This window comes from Populus nigra, chromosome 15, assembly GCF_951802175.1.
Source record: "Populus nigra chromosome 15, ddPopNigr1.1, whole genome shotgun sequence".
Classification (NCBI taxonomy): domain Eukaryota; kingdom Viridiplantae; phylum Streptophyta; class Magnoliopsida; order Malpighiales; family Salicaceae; genus Populus; species Populus nigra.
In genome coordinates, this window is record NC_084866.1 from 5,235,429 (window position 1) to 5,250,011 (window position 14,583).

Sequence of the window (14,583 nt, forward strand, 5' to 3'; positions counted from 1 at the left end):
ACTGAATGGATCTCTACCATTTATCTGTGGAAACCAAGACTAAATAAGCTTGAAGCAACTTTGGTTAGGCATATAACAAAAGGAAGAGAAGGGCCGTCGTCATTTCAAATAGACAACCTTGGAGAAATGGTGTACAGCTGAAGCCCCACATTGAGACGGGCATTGATGGTGAAGAAATGCTAGTAACATTTGAGTAACTAATTTGACTTTCAGTTAAGCTTTGTGTGTCTGGGTGTACATGAGCAAGGACAAATATTGTAGCAAACCACATCTTCATAAAGCCTAAGCTTGTTTGAAAAGTCCTCTATCATCTTAAACCTGTACGTTTATCCATGCATCAATGAAGACTAATATTATGGACTTGAATTCTGAGGGGCATTTTTCCATTTAGAACTTCCAGTTCGGATTTTCTTGCACAGTAACAAATGCTGAGATGAGAAACAAACATCATGACGACATCCCTTAACAGTAATTTATTCTACTATCAGTTACTTGATCTGGCTTTAAAAGACAGCCAGTCATTTCCTAAATCTGTTAATTAGTTAAGCAAAAAAGCACACAGGAATGGATAATAGGTTTACCTTGGTCATGTAAACTGGAGGGTGAATTCGTTGGGCTGTGAAAGATGGCACCCTAGCCTTGCATTCCAGGTACGAATATAACTGCAAAGAAAATTCTAGCCAGACCACTAATCGTTGCAGGATTCCAAGCAAATGGTCATCCATTCTAAAATTACTTATTGGGATCATTTCTTGGTGCAACGGTAAAAGCATTGACCTGCTGGGTTTCAGCACAATTTTATATCTCTATAAACAGATAAAATCTGCAAAAAAAGAATTTTAATGAAAGAACAAAAGCAAAGATGGGGCAAGGAAAATTCTTACCATGAGCTGCTCTTATAGATTACATTCAACAGGAACCTGTTTATGAATCAAAAGCCAAATATATCAAAGTGATGACAAAAAATTTATTGTAATTGGACCTTTTCTTTGCGAGTCTTCTAAGGGACTACCCCTCAAAGAAGTTACTGCATCTAATAAAGTCAGTTTTATCATAACTTTGACTGTAACGACATCTGTAAGAATCAGAAACAAAGGACAGGAAAAGATAAATGTGAGAGTCTGCAAGATATAAATCACTGAACAAAAAACTGATTTTATTAGAAATATAAAATGTATGTACAGGAGGCATTGTTCTCTGATTTGTAAAAGCTACAGCCAGAATATAGTGTTTTGCTAACATGTAAATGCTAGGACAAACTAACTTGTACCTTGAACAAAAGTTCTTTACAGTTGAAGTTACCAACTTAATACAGGAACAAAATCGAAAGCATCCCAAAGGTTCACTTGAAAATCTTGTGAAGTATACAAAAGAATCTATATAACCTAATTGTGGACCAGTGGCTGAATGACCATCCATATAACTGGTCATCTTTAGACAACAGTGATTATGTTTTTGTTTGTCAATAGTATAAAGAACAAGACTATACAGAGAAAGACTTCAAACCATCATATTTAGATCTGCAAGGTCATCCATTGGAATTTCAAGGCCCATGAAGTCAATGTCACCATGCTCTTGTAATCCATCATCATCAATGTTCAGCCATGAACCCAGATCCTGTCCTTGGTTGTCATCTATTCCTGGAAGCTGCAGGTTGGACAAATCAATAGCATCATCCAACGCATCCAAAACAAACCCATCATTTTCCTTTGCTTTGCTATTAGTATTGTTTTCACTTGACTTTGCCTCAGAAGGCAAAGTTGTTTTTGGTTGCTCTGATATCTTGCCAGCAAGGCCATTCACAGAAACAGATAGTTGAGTTGTTTTCTGCTTGGGCTTCGTTTTAGTTTTTCGTTCCCCCTTTGCATTAGAAAATGTTGGTCGACCAATTTTATTAGTTCCATTTCTAGATAAAATCTCTCTGATGTGCCCCTTTCCTTCCCTGTCTCTCTCACTCCTCTTCCCTTTTGTAATGCTCAATAGAGAACCTCCTATTACAGATGGAGCACTTGATGGACTACCAACAGTACAACCAACATCATCAAGCAACAACTCCCTCTTCTTCACCCTGTTTGACCACGTATCTTCCTTACCAGTAATTTGTTCGGATAAACGATTAAAAGGTGGAAGCAGATCAGAAGGATTTGAAATGTAGCTATCCTCATTCCCCAGAGGTAAAGTTTGAGGACTTGGCTGTGAACCCATGGAAGCTGCAGAAAAGACAACATTAACAATCCAAATTTGTGCCATGTAACTGGAAAACACGAATACAAAAGGTAAAACAACACATTACAGACCATGAGAACCCAGAAAAATGAGATTTAAAAGTTAAAACACGCATCCAGACATGTATGAATTCCAAAAGCAAATTCTGAAGCAAAAACAATTACCTGAAACTCTAGCTTCCAAAGAGCGGGTTGAGGTATTGCCATACAACTTTGCAGATTCATCATTGGTAGGAGTATCTACTGATTGTGCACCACTTAGGTGGGCAGTCCCCAGGAACATATCCCTAAATAAGGGCTCACTGAAGTAGCTGTTTCCTGTAACTTCAAATTTATGACATTGTTCTAATGTCCGTTTAACAAATGCTAGGGCAGCTTGCTTGGCCATTTTGTTACTGGAACCCTTCCCACCACCAGCGTTAGGACCCCAACAAGTCTATCAATTAATGCTGTGTTAGCTAACCTGTTAAGGAAGTTTTAAAATAAAAACAACCTAGGAAGTTTTTAAATAATAACAACCTACCGACCACCACATGATAAAAAGAAAATGAAACAAGCACCAAGAATGAAAAAAAACCAGTTAAATGGAACAGTGGGTTTGCTGTTACCTAAGGAACTACACAAAACCCATTAAGAAAAGTCTACAAAGTAACAAAGCTGATGGATTCCAGGATGAAAATTGCATGCACACACAAGGATGCAACTCATCCCTCAGTGAAGCACATAAGAGAAGGTTGGTGAGGGGAGCTGAAGTAGCTAACTAGCAAGCCAGAAATGTATTTGTTTTCAACCAAGGATTTTATAATTAAAATCATGTCCTGGAAACTACATACTTCAGTTGTTTTCTTCTGGCCAAGTACCCTGATGACACCAGTAGTGACATTCACACCTTTAGACTTCAAAACAATGCTGACATGCTGCATTTCTCCTAATTCTATCCTCCTGCTTGGATCAAGAGAAAATATGGCAGAAGGCCATTCATTAAATGCTTTGAGCACACCCACATTGTCTCTCTATTAAACAACCTTCCACTGGATTTTCATCAAATCTTCCTGGAACAGGCATACCAAATTGAGACAATTTGAACAGGAATTTCTCTAATTCTATCCTCCTACTTGGATCACGAGACAATTTAGCAGAAAGAATTCATTTGATGCTTCGAGAATTCCCATACTGTCTCTCTAATAAACAACCATTCACTGGATTTCATCATTTCTTTTCTGGTATGGGCATGCTATATGAGTTGAGTCGGGTAACTAGACACTAACAGTAAGATTACACTTATTTACAGAGTGACAGTGTGAGGATGAACAAGTGTGAAACCACACCGATTATTATTAAGATATATATAAAAAAAATTGCTGAAGAAGTAGCATGCTTAGATTATGCTAGTTGCATATATGATTCTAGGAACTTTTTGACGATTCACAAGGATTTTGCCTTGGGAAAAACAAGGTTTCAAGACAACTACTTAATAAACCTTCTGTACCAATTTGTTTTCTTTTCTTAGGCAGCCTTTGCAGGTTTTTCAACTAACATGCAGTGTTCTCCCTCTTGCCCGGGTTGCCCTTTCAGATTCAGTCTAATGGATTATTGTTTCTTCACAAAAGTATATATATAAATATATATTCTTAACCATCCAGTTTGGTGGGTGATGAAAATTGAAAAAGCATCCATGTCCATGAAATTCAATTCTTCCCCACATTACATGGATGCGGATGGTGATCAAAGGGATCAACCCATGTTTTTATGGGAAATAAAGACCTTTGGCTTAAAACAGAGAGCCAATGTCACGCACAAAGGGGAAAAAAGGTAAATTTTCAGCCAAGGACGAAGCCCACAGATCTATGGACATTGTTATTTATGAGTAGAAATCACTCATTGTACTCTTGACTAATAACTTTATAAGCTAATCAACTAAATCATTACACTTTGGGTGTGAAGGTTGCTACAGGTCCTACAAGTGGGACAATTAATTGCAACAAATTTCCAACGAAGGTACCCAAAAATCATATATAAATAATGCAATATAAGACAAACAAGATCACCAGAAAATACTTGTATGCCTCTCTATTCCTTTATCTATTACTTCTATGAATCTATAATAACTCATTCCAACCCATGTAAGCCATAGCTTATTTTGCAGTGCAGCCCTGCAAAACTTTCCATTCATAGTTTTAAAAGGTCAGTTCAGATATATTTGGCATCATTGCCCTTTCTTTGCTTGCAGTCTCATTATACTGATATATTCATACCAAAAACTTGAAAATACACGTGAAAGCATGAAGTATAGGAAAGATAAATAAACAGTACGAAAATTACCATGTGCTTTTCATAAGCCATTGCAACAAGTTTGTCATGAGCACGTTGTTCAAATTCCCTATACAATCATGCAGTATCATGAGTATATGTGAGAGTTTAAGTGAAAAGACAAGCAAATGGATCTGTCTCAAGAATGAATTCTTTACTTTTCTTGGAGTTCTTTAATTTCTGAGGCATGTTTCAACAGTTTGTCTAACAAACCTTTCTTCTTCGAAACCTATCATAATAACAGACAAAACCATGAGATGACCTTGTTAAAAGAATGAACTCATCACAGAATGGAAAGCTCAACAGTAAATATCAATGCAAACAAAAGATTCATATTTCAACTTCCTACTTGAAATGAAGAGTAAACAAATTTCACAGTACAGAACATTGAACAACAGTCATCCAAAATCAGAAAGGAAGGAAACAGTGGAAATAAAAGAGAAACATAATCTTGCTTCATTTAATATTAGAGATGTACCCAAAGATATATACAGCGAGTGAGTGAGAGAGAGAGAGAGAGAGAAAGGATAATTGATTGAAGTCATTTGCTATGAAGGGTTTTTACAGTATAATCAGAAGTACCTGCCCATGGTGATTCTCCTCTAATTTGCTGATATACCCACAGATTCCTTCATCATCCATCTGCATGTCAGGCTGAATTAAGAGGATTATGTAATAAATGGTATATGTTAACAGATCTTAGCGCTGTTGCAATAACATTAAATAAGACATTCAAAGGCAGCCCCAGGAGCCATACTGCCAAAAACTCCCAAGCTCCTGCCTCCCCACAACTGAGAGAAGGGGAAGTTCAAAAGGGGGACAGAAGGAAGAAGAAGGGGAAAAGGAAAGAAGCTCCAAGAAAGCAACACTTCAGATCAATCCTGACTTAATAATCAAACATTTGAAGCCATTTGCTGCTAAAATTAGAACCAACACATTACCCAGCCTCATGGTCCAAACACAGCTCAAGTGCAGGAAAAAAATGATGAAACAGTGAAGGATAACCTAAATGTGGAAGTAAACTTACCAATGGTTCTGGAAAAATTCCCAGACTATGAACCTCCAGACTAAGTTTTTCTTCTATCTTCTTATTATCATATTGAAATTTGGAACAGACCATCTCAGGTACCAATGCATGATCTGAAAGTACACCATTTACAGCATGTCTGAAGTTTGGATCGATACTCATGTTAGGGATGCCTGATATATCAATATCTGTCTCAACATGGTCAGGCTTCCCAGTCACCTTGTAACCATTAAATGCAGCATGTCCAGAAAAATGAAAATTATCTAGGTGATTCACACAATTTGATCCCAATTCCTCATCCAGCTCGAAACCAACTCCATGCGCATCAAATTCCAGGTCTCCATTTCCATGGGTACAATCTTCCTCTGATATTATGGCTGCCAAGAGTATCTGAGAAAGGGGAATTTCTCTCTCTTCATGCACTAACTGATCTGGAAGAAGTTCTGAAGTCCTAGTTTCAGCAGCATGCCCAACTTCCCTCTCATGATCAAATAACCCATGCCCATTGGAGACAGTACTGCAGTTGTTAGGATCAGAATGGACTTGTATTGCTGATAGTGCAGCATATACAATACTTCCCTGGAAAATGAATCATAGGGTTAAGGAAATTAGTATAAGTCACAGTTTTGACAAGATTTTATTTGACAAAAACGATGCCATCACAGGTAGAAAATAATATAGGAAATTTTTTCACCATAATATTTCCTAATCAGTAATAACAGCTTTTAGAATTAGAGATTTTGAAAGGTATGAGATGAGTGCTTGTGACATTGTATATAGAGCACCTCCATAGAGATATTGCAGATAAGTGGAACCTTAAATTTAAGTTATTGGCTAGTAGGATCCCCAGCCAGCACTGCAACTATTTGTTAATTAAAACAACAAGTAAAGAAAAAATCAACTACATTGACAAGCTTTTGCATAAAGAATAAAAATATATAGCTTTGGATGTGCAACAACAATAACATGTCAGAAATGACATACATTCGGTGAATATAAAAGAAAAGGAATACTTGTTTTTCATGAAAGAAATATACTATAATTCATGATGTAGAAAAGGATTTCAAATACATGTGTTTGTGTTGTGTGGAAAAATACATTAGATTCTAGCAAATTTCACACTGATTGAAAGCATCAATGCACTACCTACACAACATTGATTCCATACTCAAAATCAAGAAACCCAAAATCTGAGTTCATTGCCATATTTAATATATACCAGTCTTCCAAATCATTGGCTAGGAGATACAGGCAAATCTATTTACTGCTAATCTTAACCAAGATGGAGACCTTCACAAAAGAATACAGAAGTGTACTAAGGAGATATTTACTCCTAGTCTCAATCAAGACAAAAGAGACCTTCATGAAAGAATATAGAAGTGTGCCAAAGAGAGATTCAAGTGTCAAGACTCCATACATGGTCTACTGTAGGTTGATAGTTCAAATTCAAAGGTATATGCCATTTGTCATTGGGTTGAAACAGGAGCTTATATCAATATGCATAATTTTATTATGGGGGTTGTCATCTCCCTTAATGAAAAACTCTTCTTTTTCTACCTACATGCTGTTGGCGACAAACTTATTGAATGAAAGTTGCTGATAGCAAGAATATAATTCCACATAACATGGCAACCTTAAAATGATAACAAAATAGAAAGAGAAGCAATAAAAGTACTCAATCTTAGCAACAATAGTTTGAACTTTTTTGCAACATGACCAGAGTGTGTTGACTGTCATAAGAAGTTCAACATATAGCCATGCGTAATACTGCTAAATTATTTAGCACACAAACAACGAAATTTTAATAAATATAGAAGTCTATTAAGAATGTCATTAATTAAGGGCTTGTAAATTCCCTACAACAATTTTGGGTATACAAGGAAGAGACTGTACTTAAAGGTCAGCCTTCCCTCTCTCTCACACACATCTTTAAATTCAATGCAGGTCAAACAGGACTCATCCTTGGCTGTGTGCTTAAGCTTTCGCATTAATTAATCCATAATGACCATAGTTGCATATATAAAATGCTGCTAAAAGGAGGTAGAGCAATTGTAATACATCCTACATAAACTAAAACTAAAAACAAAGGGCTTTACCTGTTGTTTCAAGTGAGCAATGTCTACATTAGATATAAAACCAAAGAATGGCTCCATTTGCCTCCAAAATGAACTGGAAAACATTTGGTCTGCAGTGACAATCAAATCAATTAACCAACAACGACAGAATTCAAGCAATTAAACAGAATACAAATTTTCAGTGACAAGTACCAGGATTAATAACAGCACTTGCAGCAGCCAACAGCTCTTCATGCCCATCATCTGAACCAACTAAAAAATTAAGACCAAAAGTAAATAGACAGAAAATAAAAGACGGAAAGAAAACATTTAGGGAATCAGAAATTCTCAGAGACTTCAAAGTAAACTACCAAGAAAATCTTCTGTTGCATTGATTGTTGTATGCTTTTGGCGTGTATAAGCCTTACGATCAGAGAGTTTTCTTGTTGGGAGACGGCCTGTCTTGCTGCATAAAAATATTTCATGAAAATATGAGTTTCCAATCTGAGTGCAGCAATGCTAGACAAAATAAAGACATTTGAAGGATAACTAGAAAAATTGATGGAGAATATTTGACCTTTCATTTTTATCTAAACCAAGTCTGGCACTTCTAAGCTGCTTTGCTGTTCCAACATTGCCAAGCTTCTCAACTGCTGTTGGCATAAGATACCTTGTTGAAGTAAAACCCCTCCCAATCCTCCCTTGCCTGCGAACGCCATCTCCAAGATCTTTACCTGAAACTGGCTTGTTCTTTCTTGATGGAAGGCCCAAAGGTGATATCTTTTGTACATTCTGTCCAGCTTTCTCATCCATCTCATCAGACTTTCTGCTCTTATCTCTAGATTTAACCTCTGTAGCCCCTGATTCTTCACTTTCTGATAACACGGCTGACAATAAGGTGTCACCTTTTAATTTCAAGCGCCTGGCAAATCCCACCCCAATTTCATTACCTGAAACATCAGATACACTATCCAAAGTGGGACTCTCATCATTGTTAACAATGGGAACCAATTTTTTTCTTCTTGCAGTTCGAGAGATCTTCTGTGGCCTGTGACTGGCCCAGTGGGCAACAGGCGGAGATGAAGACTGAGCAGATACAGTGCGTTTGCGGTTGTTAGCTCCAACAGCAGGGGGCTTGTTTGTACAATGAGAGAGCTCCCAATCATTGGGAGCAGTTGCTCTATGGAAAACTGGGGAAAACTTCGATGTAATGGCTGAACCCGATCGGGGAGCCCGAATAGACAGATTCATTTTTGCACCAGAAATGGGACTAACAGAATTAAAATCATCCCTAACACTTTCCCTGAGCGTTGTAGAGGAACAAAGAAAAGTGAATCCATACACATTCTGATCAAACATATTAACAGTGCAAAAGAAGGGCTTGATAAAGCAAAAGAAAGTGCCCTGTAAATATTCAAGGAAAAAACAATTCAAAGAACAAGAAATCTTCTATTTATCCGAAGAGAAAACTCCAGAATGATATTGGAAGAAACAAAGCTAAATAAAAGTCCATAATACTAATATGCAATAGAATATGAATAACAACAAATGTATGTGAATGAATGTGTTAAGGATGCAATGCATACTTATTAACAGCTCTGACATTCACCCTTTCCTTGTCTGAACCAAGAGGGTGTTCTCTCCTATCAATTTGAAGAGAACCGTTGTCCAGGTCAGTCCTAGGGGTTATTGATCGCACACTCAAGCCTGTCGATTGTGAGATACCATCTGTTTTTCCAACTCCAACGGCACTATTAGAACCTCCAGGCCTATAGTGAAATACAAGTTAATCTTGCTTCACAAACTGAAGATTACCAAATGTCAAGCAATTACCAAAATATATAACCAAACATATCTTCCTCTAAAGTTCAATTAAGCAGATTAAAGAAAACAAAAAGAAATCTAAGAATAATTTACCATAACTGCAGTTACTTTTAATTATTGTTTCAATGAAAGCCAGGACCATCACGTGAAGCCCAAACCTTGGAAAAAATCCTTTCACTGTTCCCAAAACTAGTGATGGGTTTCAATCTAATCAAAGAGTTGCAGGAACTTCACAGATCTTTACAGCTAATCAAGCACAGCATATGCTAACCAGATTATCGCTATAGCAATACTTCAAGACAACTGAAACAAAAGGCAAATTGTATTATTGTGAAAAAATCTTGACAAAATATGCAATTTTATCTCCTTCATAAATAGGCATTCAAGACAGTATCTGTGTGTCTTAGGCAGCAGGTGTAACCATATGTGCTTTGACTTCTATTGCTGTTAACTGAGTTGTTTTTCTTCCACTATTTCCTTGAAACTTGCCCAAATAAGAAAAATACAGCACAGGAAAAAATCACATATAGAAAAGATAATCACTGAATTCAAAAGAGATAGCTACATTTTTATCATATAGGTGTGCCATTTCTCCCCCCAGTGTTTTCGCTTTTTTATTAATACAACTTTGGTACGTACAGAAATTGATAGCTTTCCGAATTTCATCTCAAATTAACAAGCATTTGCTTATGATGAATTTCCAGCAAAAATAAAAATGAAGTTGGCTCCCCCAAAAATTCTAGACTGTAGACTCACAACCATAAATGGAAAGAGGATGATAACGAAAAGGAAAGAAACAAGAGCAGCGTAAAATAAATATGGTATTAAAATATCATGTCACAAACAATAGCAAACTGCATGATTGTTGTTACCAATCCTCCTATTGGAGCAAAATAGCCATAAGGCTTGAAAACAATAATCATGCAATAACAGAGGGTAGAATCAGGAACTCTTAACACTCATGGCAAAATGATAACTTCGCAAAATGGAAAAACATAGTGGTGTACATTCACAAGCACTATTGTAGTAATCACATGCAGGTATAGAATTATAGATCAATTTCAGAATGCATACCTGAACACATGGGAATCAATGTTCAATCTTGAACGAGCATCAGTAACAGGTATTTGCGGCGCTCCCTGTTTTGGTTCCCGATAGCCATCTGTTGGTTTAGCTGACAACACACTAGAAGAAACATCTGGCTTTATCCCAGAACGTTTCTTCTTCATTTTTTTCTTTTCCCAACCATCAACACCAATTGATAAAGTTTGATCACCTTGAACTGCACCATTATTTGCAAACCTTAGCACTTCCCTATCTTTGTCAACAGTAACAGATGACCTGACCAGAGAACTACCCTGCATATTCATCTTTATCAATCAGAGCTTGTAAGTACTCTTTCACTTAAAGAAACTAAGGCACGAATGTCCATAACATTTGGAAAACATGGCAGGCACCACTAACACTATGATTAGGCACTGGAAACCAAGGTGCCACAAAAAATAAGTCTTATAATTAATAGAGCTGTAAATAATAGCTGGTAACTGAACCGCCTGGTACCATCCCTTCCTCCTTCGAAGGGGATGAAGAAGGGGTTCAAATCCAGTGAGATTCTGAATGAAAATGAATAAAAAAAAGAAAAAAAAGGTAGATTAGCTAAAGACAGGAATCTTCCATGTAATATTAAGGGAGATGACAATTTAGGGTCAAATATACCACTACTGGCTTACAAATGCAACCCAGAAAAGGAAATAATGCCTAAACAATAGCCAAAATCACAAGTCATGTGGACTTTACAGATTAATTAAAAAAATCATAATTGGTAATAAAAGAAAATTATAAACCATCATATATGAGTAGTGCAAGAACAAGTAGTAGGAAAATATAAGTCACATACCCGCACATCCACCAAAGAAGTTCGTGTGCGCTTGTTTGGAACAGCATTTTTGGTCTGTTCTTCTGGCTTTTGCTGCTGTTCAAGTTCAAAACCACTGGTGGCTGAATGATTTTGAATTCCCATTTTACACAGACCTGGAGCAAGGACTGACCGATCAATTGATACTGAAGCATTAGGTCGATCATTAGAATAAGCTTCTGATCTAGACCTCTTCTTTGATGGTATGGATGGGAAAAACTTGTTGAATGCAGACAAGGCTTCATTAAAAATCTTCACACGTTCCCTATTATTTAATAAGACTCAATTAAACTACTAAAAAGTATTGTGTAAGATGCAAAATATTCAAAGAACTACCTGCCCTTGACTGAGCTTTCACGCAGACCAGTCTTGACTCGCTTGATTTGTTCAGGTGAGGGAGACGATACCACCTTGCCTTTCAAAGAACCAGTAGAGTCATCTGCTGAAATTCCAAGAGCAGCATTCACATGTCGTTTAAAGTCCCCTTGACGACTAGATTTGTGATCTGAGGCCACCACCTTTGGATCAAAACGCAAGCAATGTAAGAAGTTCACCACATCTCCCTGTACTACAACAGCACTGCTTCGGGTCATGTTCGGGAGAGAAGATAGGATTGGATTCCCCATGCTCTCACGAAAGCTACTCGATCTGTCCATCTGAGCAGCTAAGTGGGATCCACGCTGACCACTGGTGTATATTTGCCTATCTGGGCTATCAGAAGACAGATCAAACTTACTAGACGTTGCCATTGCATCAGATTCCTCACAAACTCTGTGTTATAAACCCAATAAATACAATAATGCATGACAAAGTAGGAGTACTGTAGCACATAAAGGCAAATTGGAGAGTTTAAACGATAGTAAAGGATGATGCACCTGCAAAGGACACAAATCAAAGGATAAGAACTGAAATTCAAGTTCATCTATAAAATGGCTTTCAATGACAACTTGTACTAAAATTCCCAACATGACCAGAAATAGTTTAAAATTGCAGAAAATTAGGTGAACAAGACCAAGCTGAGATAATCAGGAGCATTGCACCATGCTGAGACTCATAATTCCACTGCATTACAAGTTCCTCAATTTAGTAGATTTTTAATTTCTCCAAGGTTTACAGGCATATATAGATGCCAGTATTATGAGATTGTTACTTCTTAAAGATCAAATCTTTAAAAGTTAAAGCCATACATAAAAACCTTATTAAACGAAGTGCAAATGATGAATGGTGTTATATAAGTGATTTACTTGCCATATACATGATTTATAAAATCATTACATTAAATGTTATTAGTGCTTTTTAGTATAATTTTCTGTTTGTATAGTCTAACTCTTTTTTTTTTTAATTCCATAAAAATAATGATACAATTAGAAATTGGGATAATGGTAATTTGTCCGTATATAAGAGGGTGAGGTGAGTCTACAATTGATCCCTACATCCCTAATTATGTCAAACTTTTTCATCCAAACTGACAGATTTTGGACATGAGACTCGTGTATGAAATCTAAATAAAATGTTAATGACAAAATTACCACGGCTCATATGACATGTATGAGCTCTCAACAGTACCACTAAAAGAAAATATTTCATTTTGATTAATTAAACTAAAAGAAATGGGAACAAAAACAGGGTTGCCTTCATCCTGAAAGTTGCAGCCTCTTACTGACAAATTATACTTTTTTTCTCCACCAGTTCACCATTAAGACACCATCAATACAAAGTGTATATTCCTCTAATTAAAAAAGGCATTTCCTTTAAAATTGAGGATAAAAAAAATATCAGAAGTAGCTATGACTTTATGAGACCAAAAGTAGAAGGGACATGAGAGACAGGTTTGTGTGCAGCAATAAACCAAAACTGTCCTTCCTATTGTATTTTGGATTCTGACTTGATAGGAAGAGCAATATTCAGTATAGAACTACAATAATTGCATCAAAGTAGAAGATGATTACTTCTAAATTACTTGACATATTAATAATAAAACAAAAAAAACCCCTCAAACTCCTGGCATTAAATCAACAACACAGAAACGCAAACACTAATGTATTTGCGGAGATAGTGAAAATGAATTGTAACCATAAAGCATACCTCCAAATTCTTAATGCTGGATGCAGCGGGAGTATAATTGAACTAGTTGTGCTTTACAATAAGATATCATAATCTGCACAATTTTTAGGTCATGCCCAGTGAAAACTATGTTCACCTCATCAGATCTCCTCCTTGTCTTATATGATCACTAAACTCAACGGGGTGAATTGAATTTTAATACAAATCCAGTTTAGCCGGATCTATTGACTGCCACCGATGAGGAAGAATCACGACAGAATATTATTCATCTGTCTCTCAACTCTGAGGCTGTCCCTGTTGCTTTCCTCACTCTTCAGCGAACGCTGCTGCTCGCTATATATTTATTTATATATATGATACACTTCGTAGCTAATTGGTGGGCATTTGCAAGGCTATGAATTATTATTATTATTTTATTATTATTATTATTATGACAGGCATGCACCTGAGAATCGACACCCATCTGCTTATACTGATGATGGATGGACGGACTGCTCTCAAGTGGTAATACTCAGAGAGTAACAAAGATTGTAGATTTTGGGAAATTCCTTGTGTTTGATCAGGATATTTTGGATAATTGGGGAAATCAGAGTGGAAGTAGTAGGATTTTAGGGTTAGGGTTAGGAAATTTGAATTCGGGAAGGCTGATTTTCTTAATTTCCTCTCTTTCTTTTCTTTCACAAATTATTTTCGTTCCATTTATCAAAATTTTAATGATTTTCTGTCATGTGAGAAGCACATGATTGTATTAGCTATATGTGGGAAACAGAAACCCCCCTTTTTTTATCATTTATTAAAAAGTTATTTAGAAATTAAATTATAGTTATTAAACTTAGTGGGGGTTTTATTCTGTTAAAGAGCCGGGTCTCGGGTCATATAAATTGATCCAAATCAACCTGAAAGTATTTAAAAAAATATTTGAAATTTTAATATTTCACATAAAAAAATAAAAAAAATAATTCATATAAATATAAGATACATATAGTTAGAAAAATTAATAAATAATCCATGTGGATACATGTTATATATATTTAGTTATTTCATATCAGAAAGTTAAGAAACATTTCATATGTATATAAGCATATATAGTTTATCTTACATTCAAAAGTTAAAAGGTATTTAATGCTAGTGTAAGTTATGTATATAATTATCTCATATTCAAAA

At 36.1% G+C, this 14,583-nt stretch overlaps 1 protein-coding gene across 6 annotated transcripts; it reads right to left on the reverse strand.

The window, feature by feature from the left end:
• Window positions 1-1,139: 1,139 nt before the first annotated feature.
• On the reverse strand, window positions 1,140-14,120 carry LOC133674271 (uncharacterized). Of its 6 annotated transcripts, none has more exons than XM_062095309.1 (15): window positions 13,441-14,120; window positions 11,692-12,230; window positions 11,338-11,620; window positions 10,515-10,798; window positions 9,203-9,385; window positions 8,194-8,919; window positions 7,988-8,082; window positions 7,830-7,880; window positions 7,659-7,747; window positions 5,563-6,141; window positions 5,118-5,189; window positions 4,694-4,764; window positions 4,548-4,605; window positions 2,391-2,661; window positions 1,140-2,210 (listed from the first exon to the last, which is right to left on the reverse strand). In XM_062095309.1, the coding sequence occupies exons 2-15, from the start codon at window positions 12,102-12,104 to the stop codon at window positions 1,501-1,503; spliced, it is 3,885 nt and encodes a 1,294-aa protein (XP_061951293.1). In that variant the 5' UTR covers window positions 12,105-12,230; window positions 13,441-14,120; the 3' UTR covers window positions 1,140-1,500. The 6 variants fall into 6 exon arrangements, with proteins under 6 accessions (XP_061951293.1, XP_061951294.1, XP_061951292.1 ...); XM_062095310.1 differs by having other exon boundaries at window positions 5,118-5,177; window positions 7,830-7,889; XM_062095308.1 differs by having other exon boundaries at window positions 7,830-7,889.
• Between the last annotated feature and the right edge of the window lie 463 nt (window positions 14,121-14,583).

Excerpts from the sequence above, each read along its gene's own strand:
- LOC133674271 (XM_062095308.1), bottom strand. The coding sequence starts at position 12,104 with ATGGCAACGTCTAGTAAGTTTGATCTGTCTTCTGATAGCCCAGATAGG. Across the intron at positions 11,621-11,691 it reads GAAAGCTCAGTCAAGGGCAG|GGAACGTGTGAAGATTTTTA; the intron begins GTAGTTCTTTGA and ends ATTAAATAATAG. Across the intron at positions 4,765-5,117 it reads AGGAGAATCACCATGGGCAG|GTTTCGAAGAAGAAAGGTTT; the intron begins GTACTTCTGATT and ends TTATTATGATAG.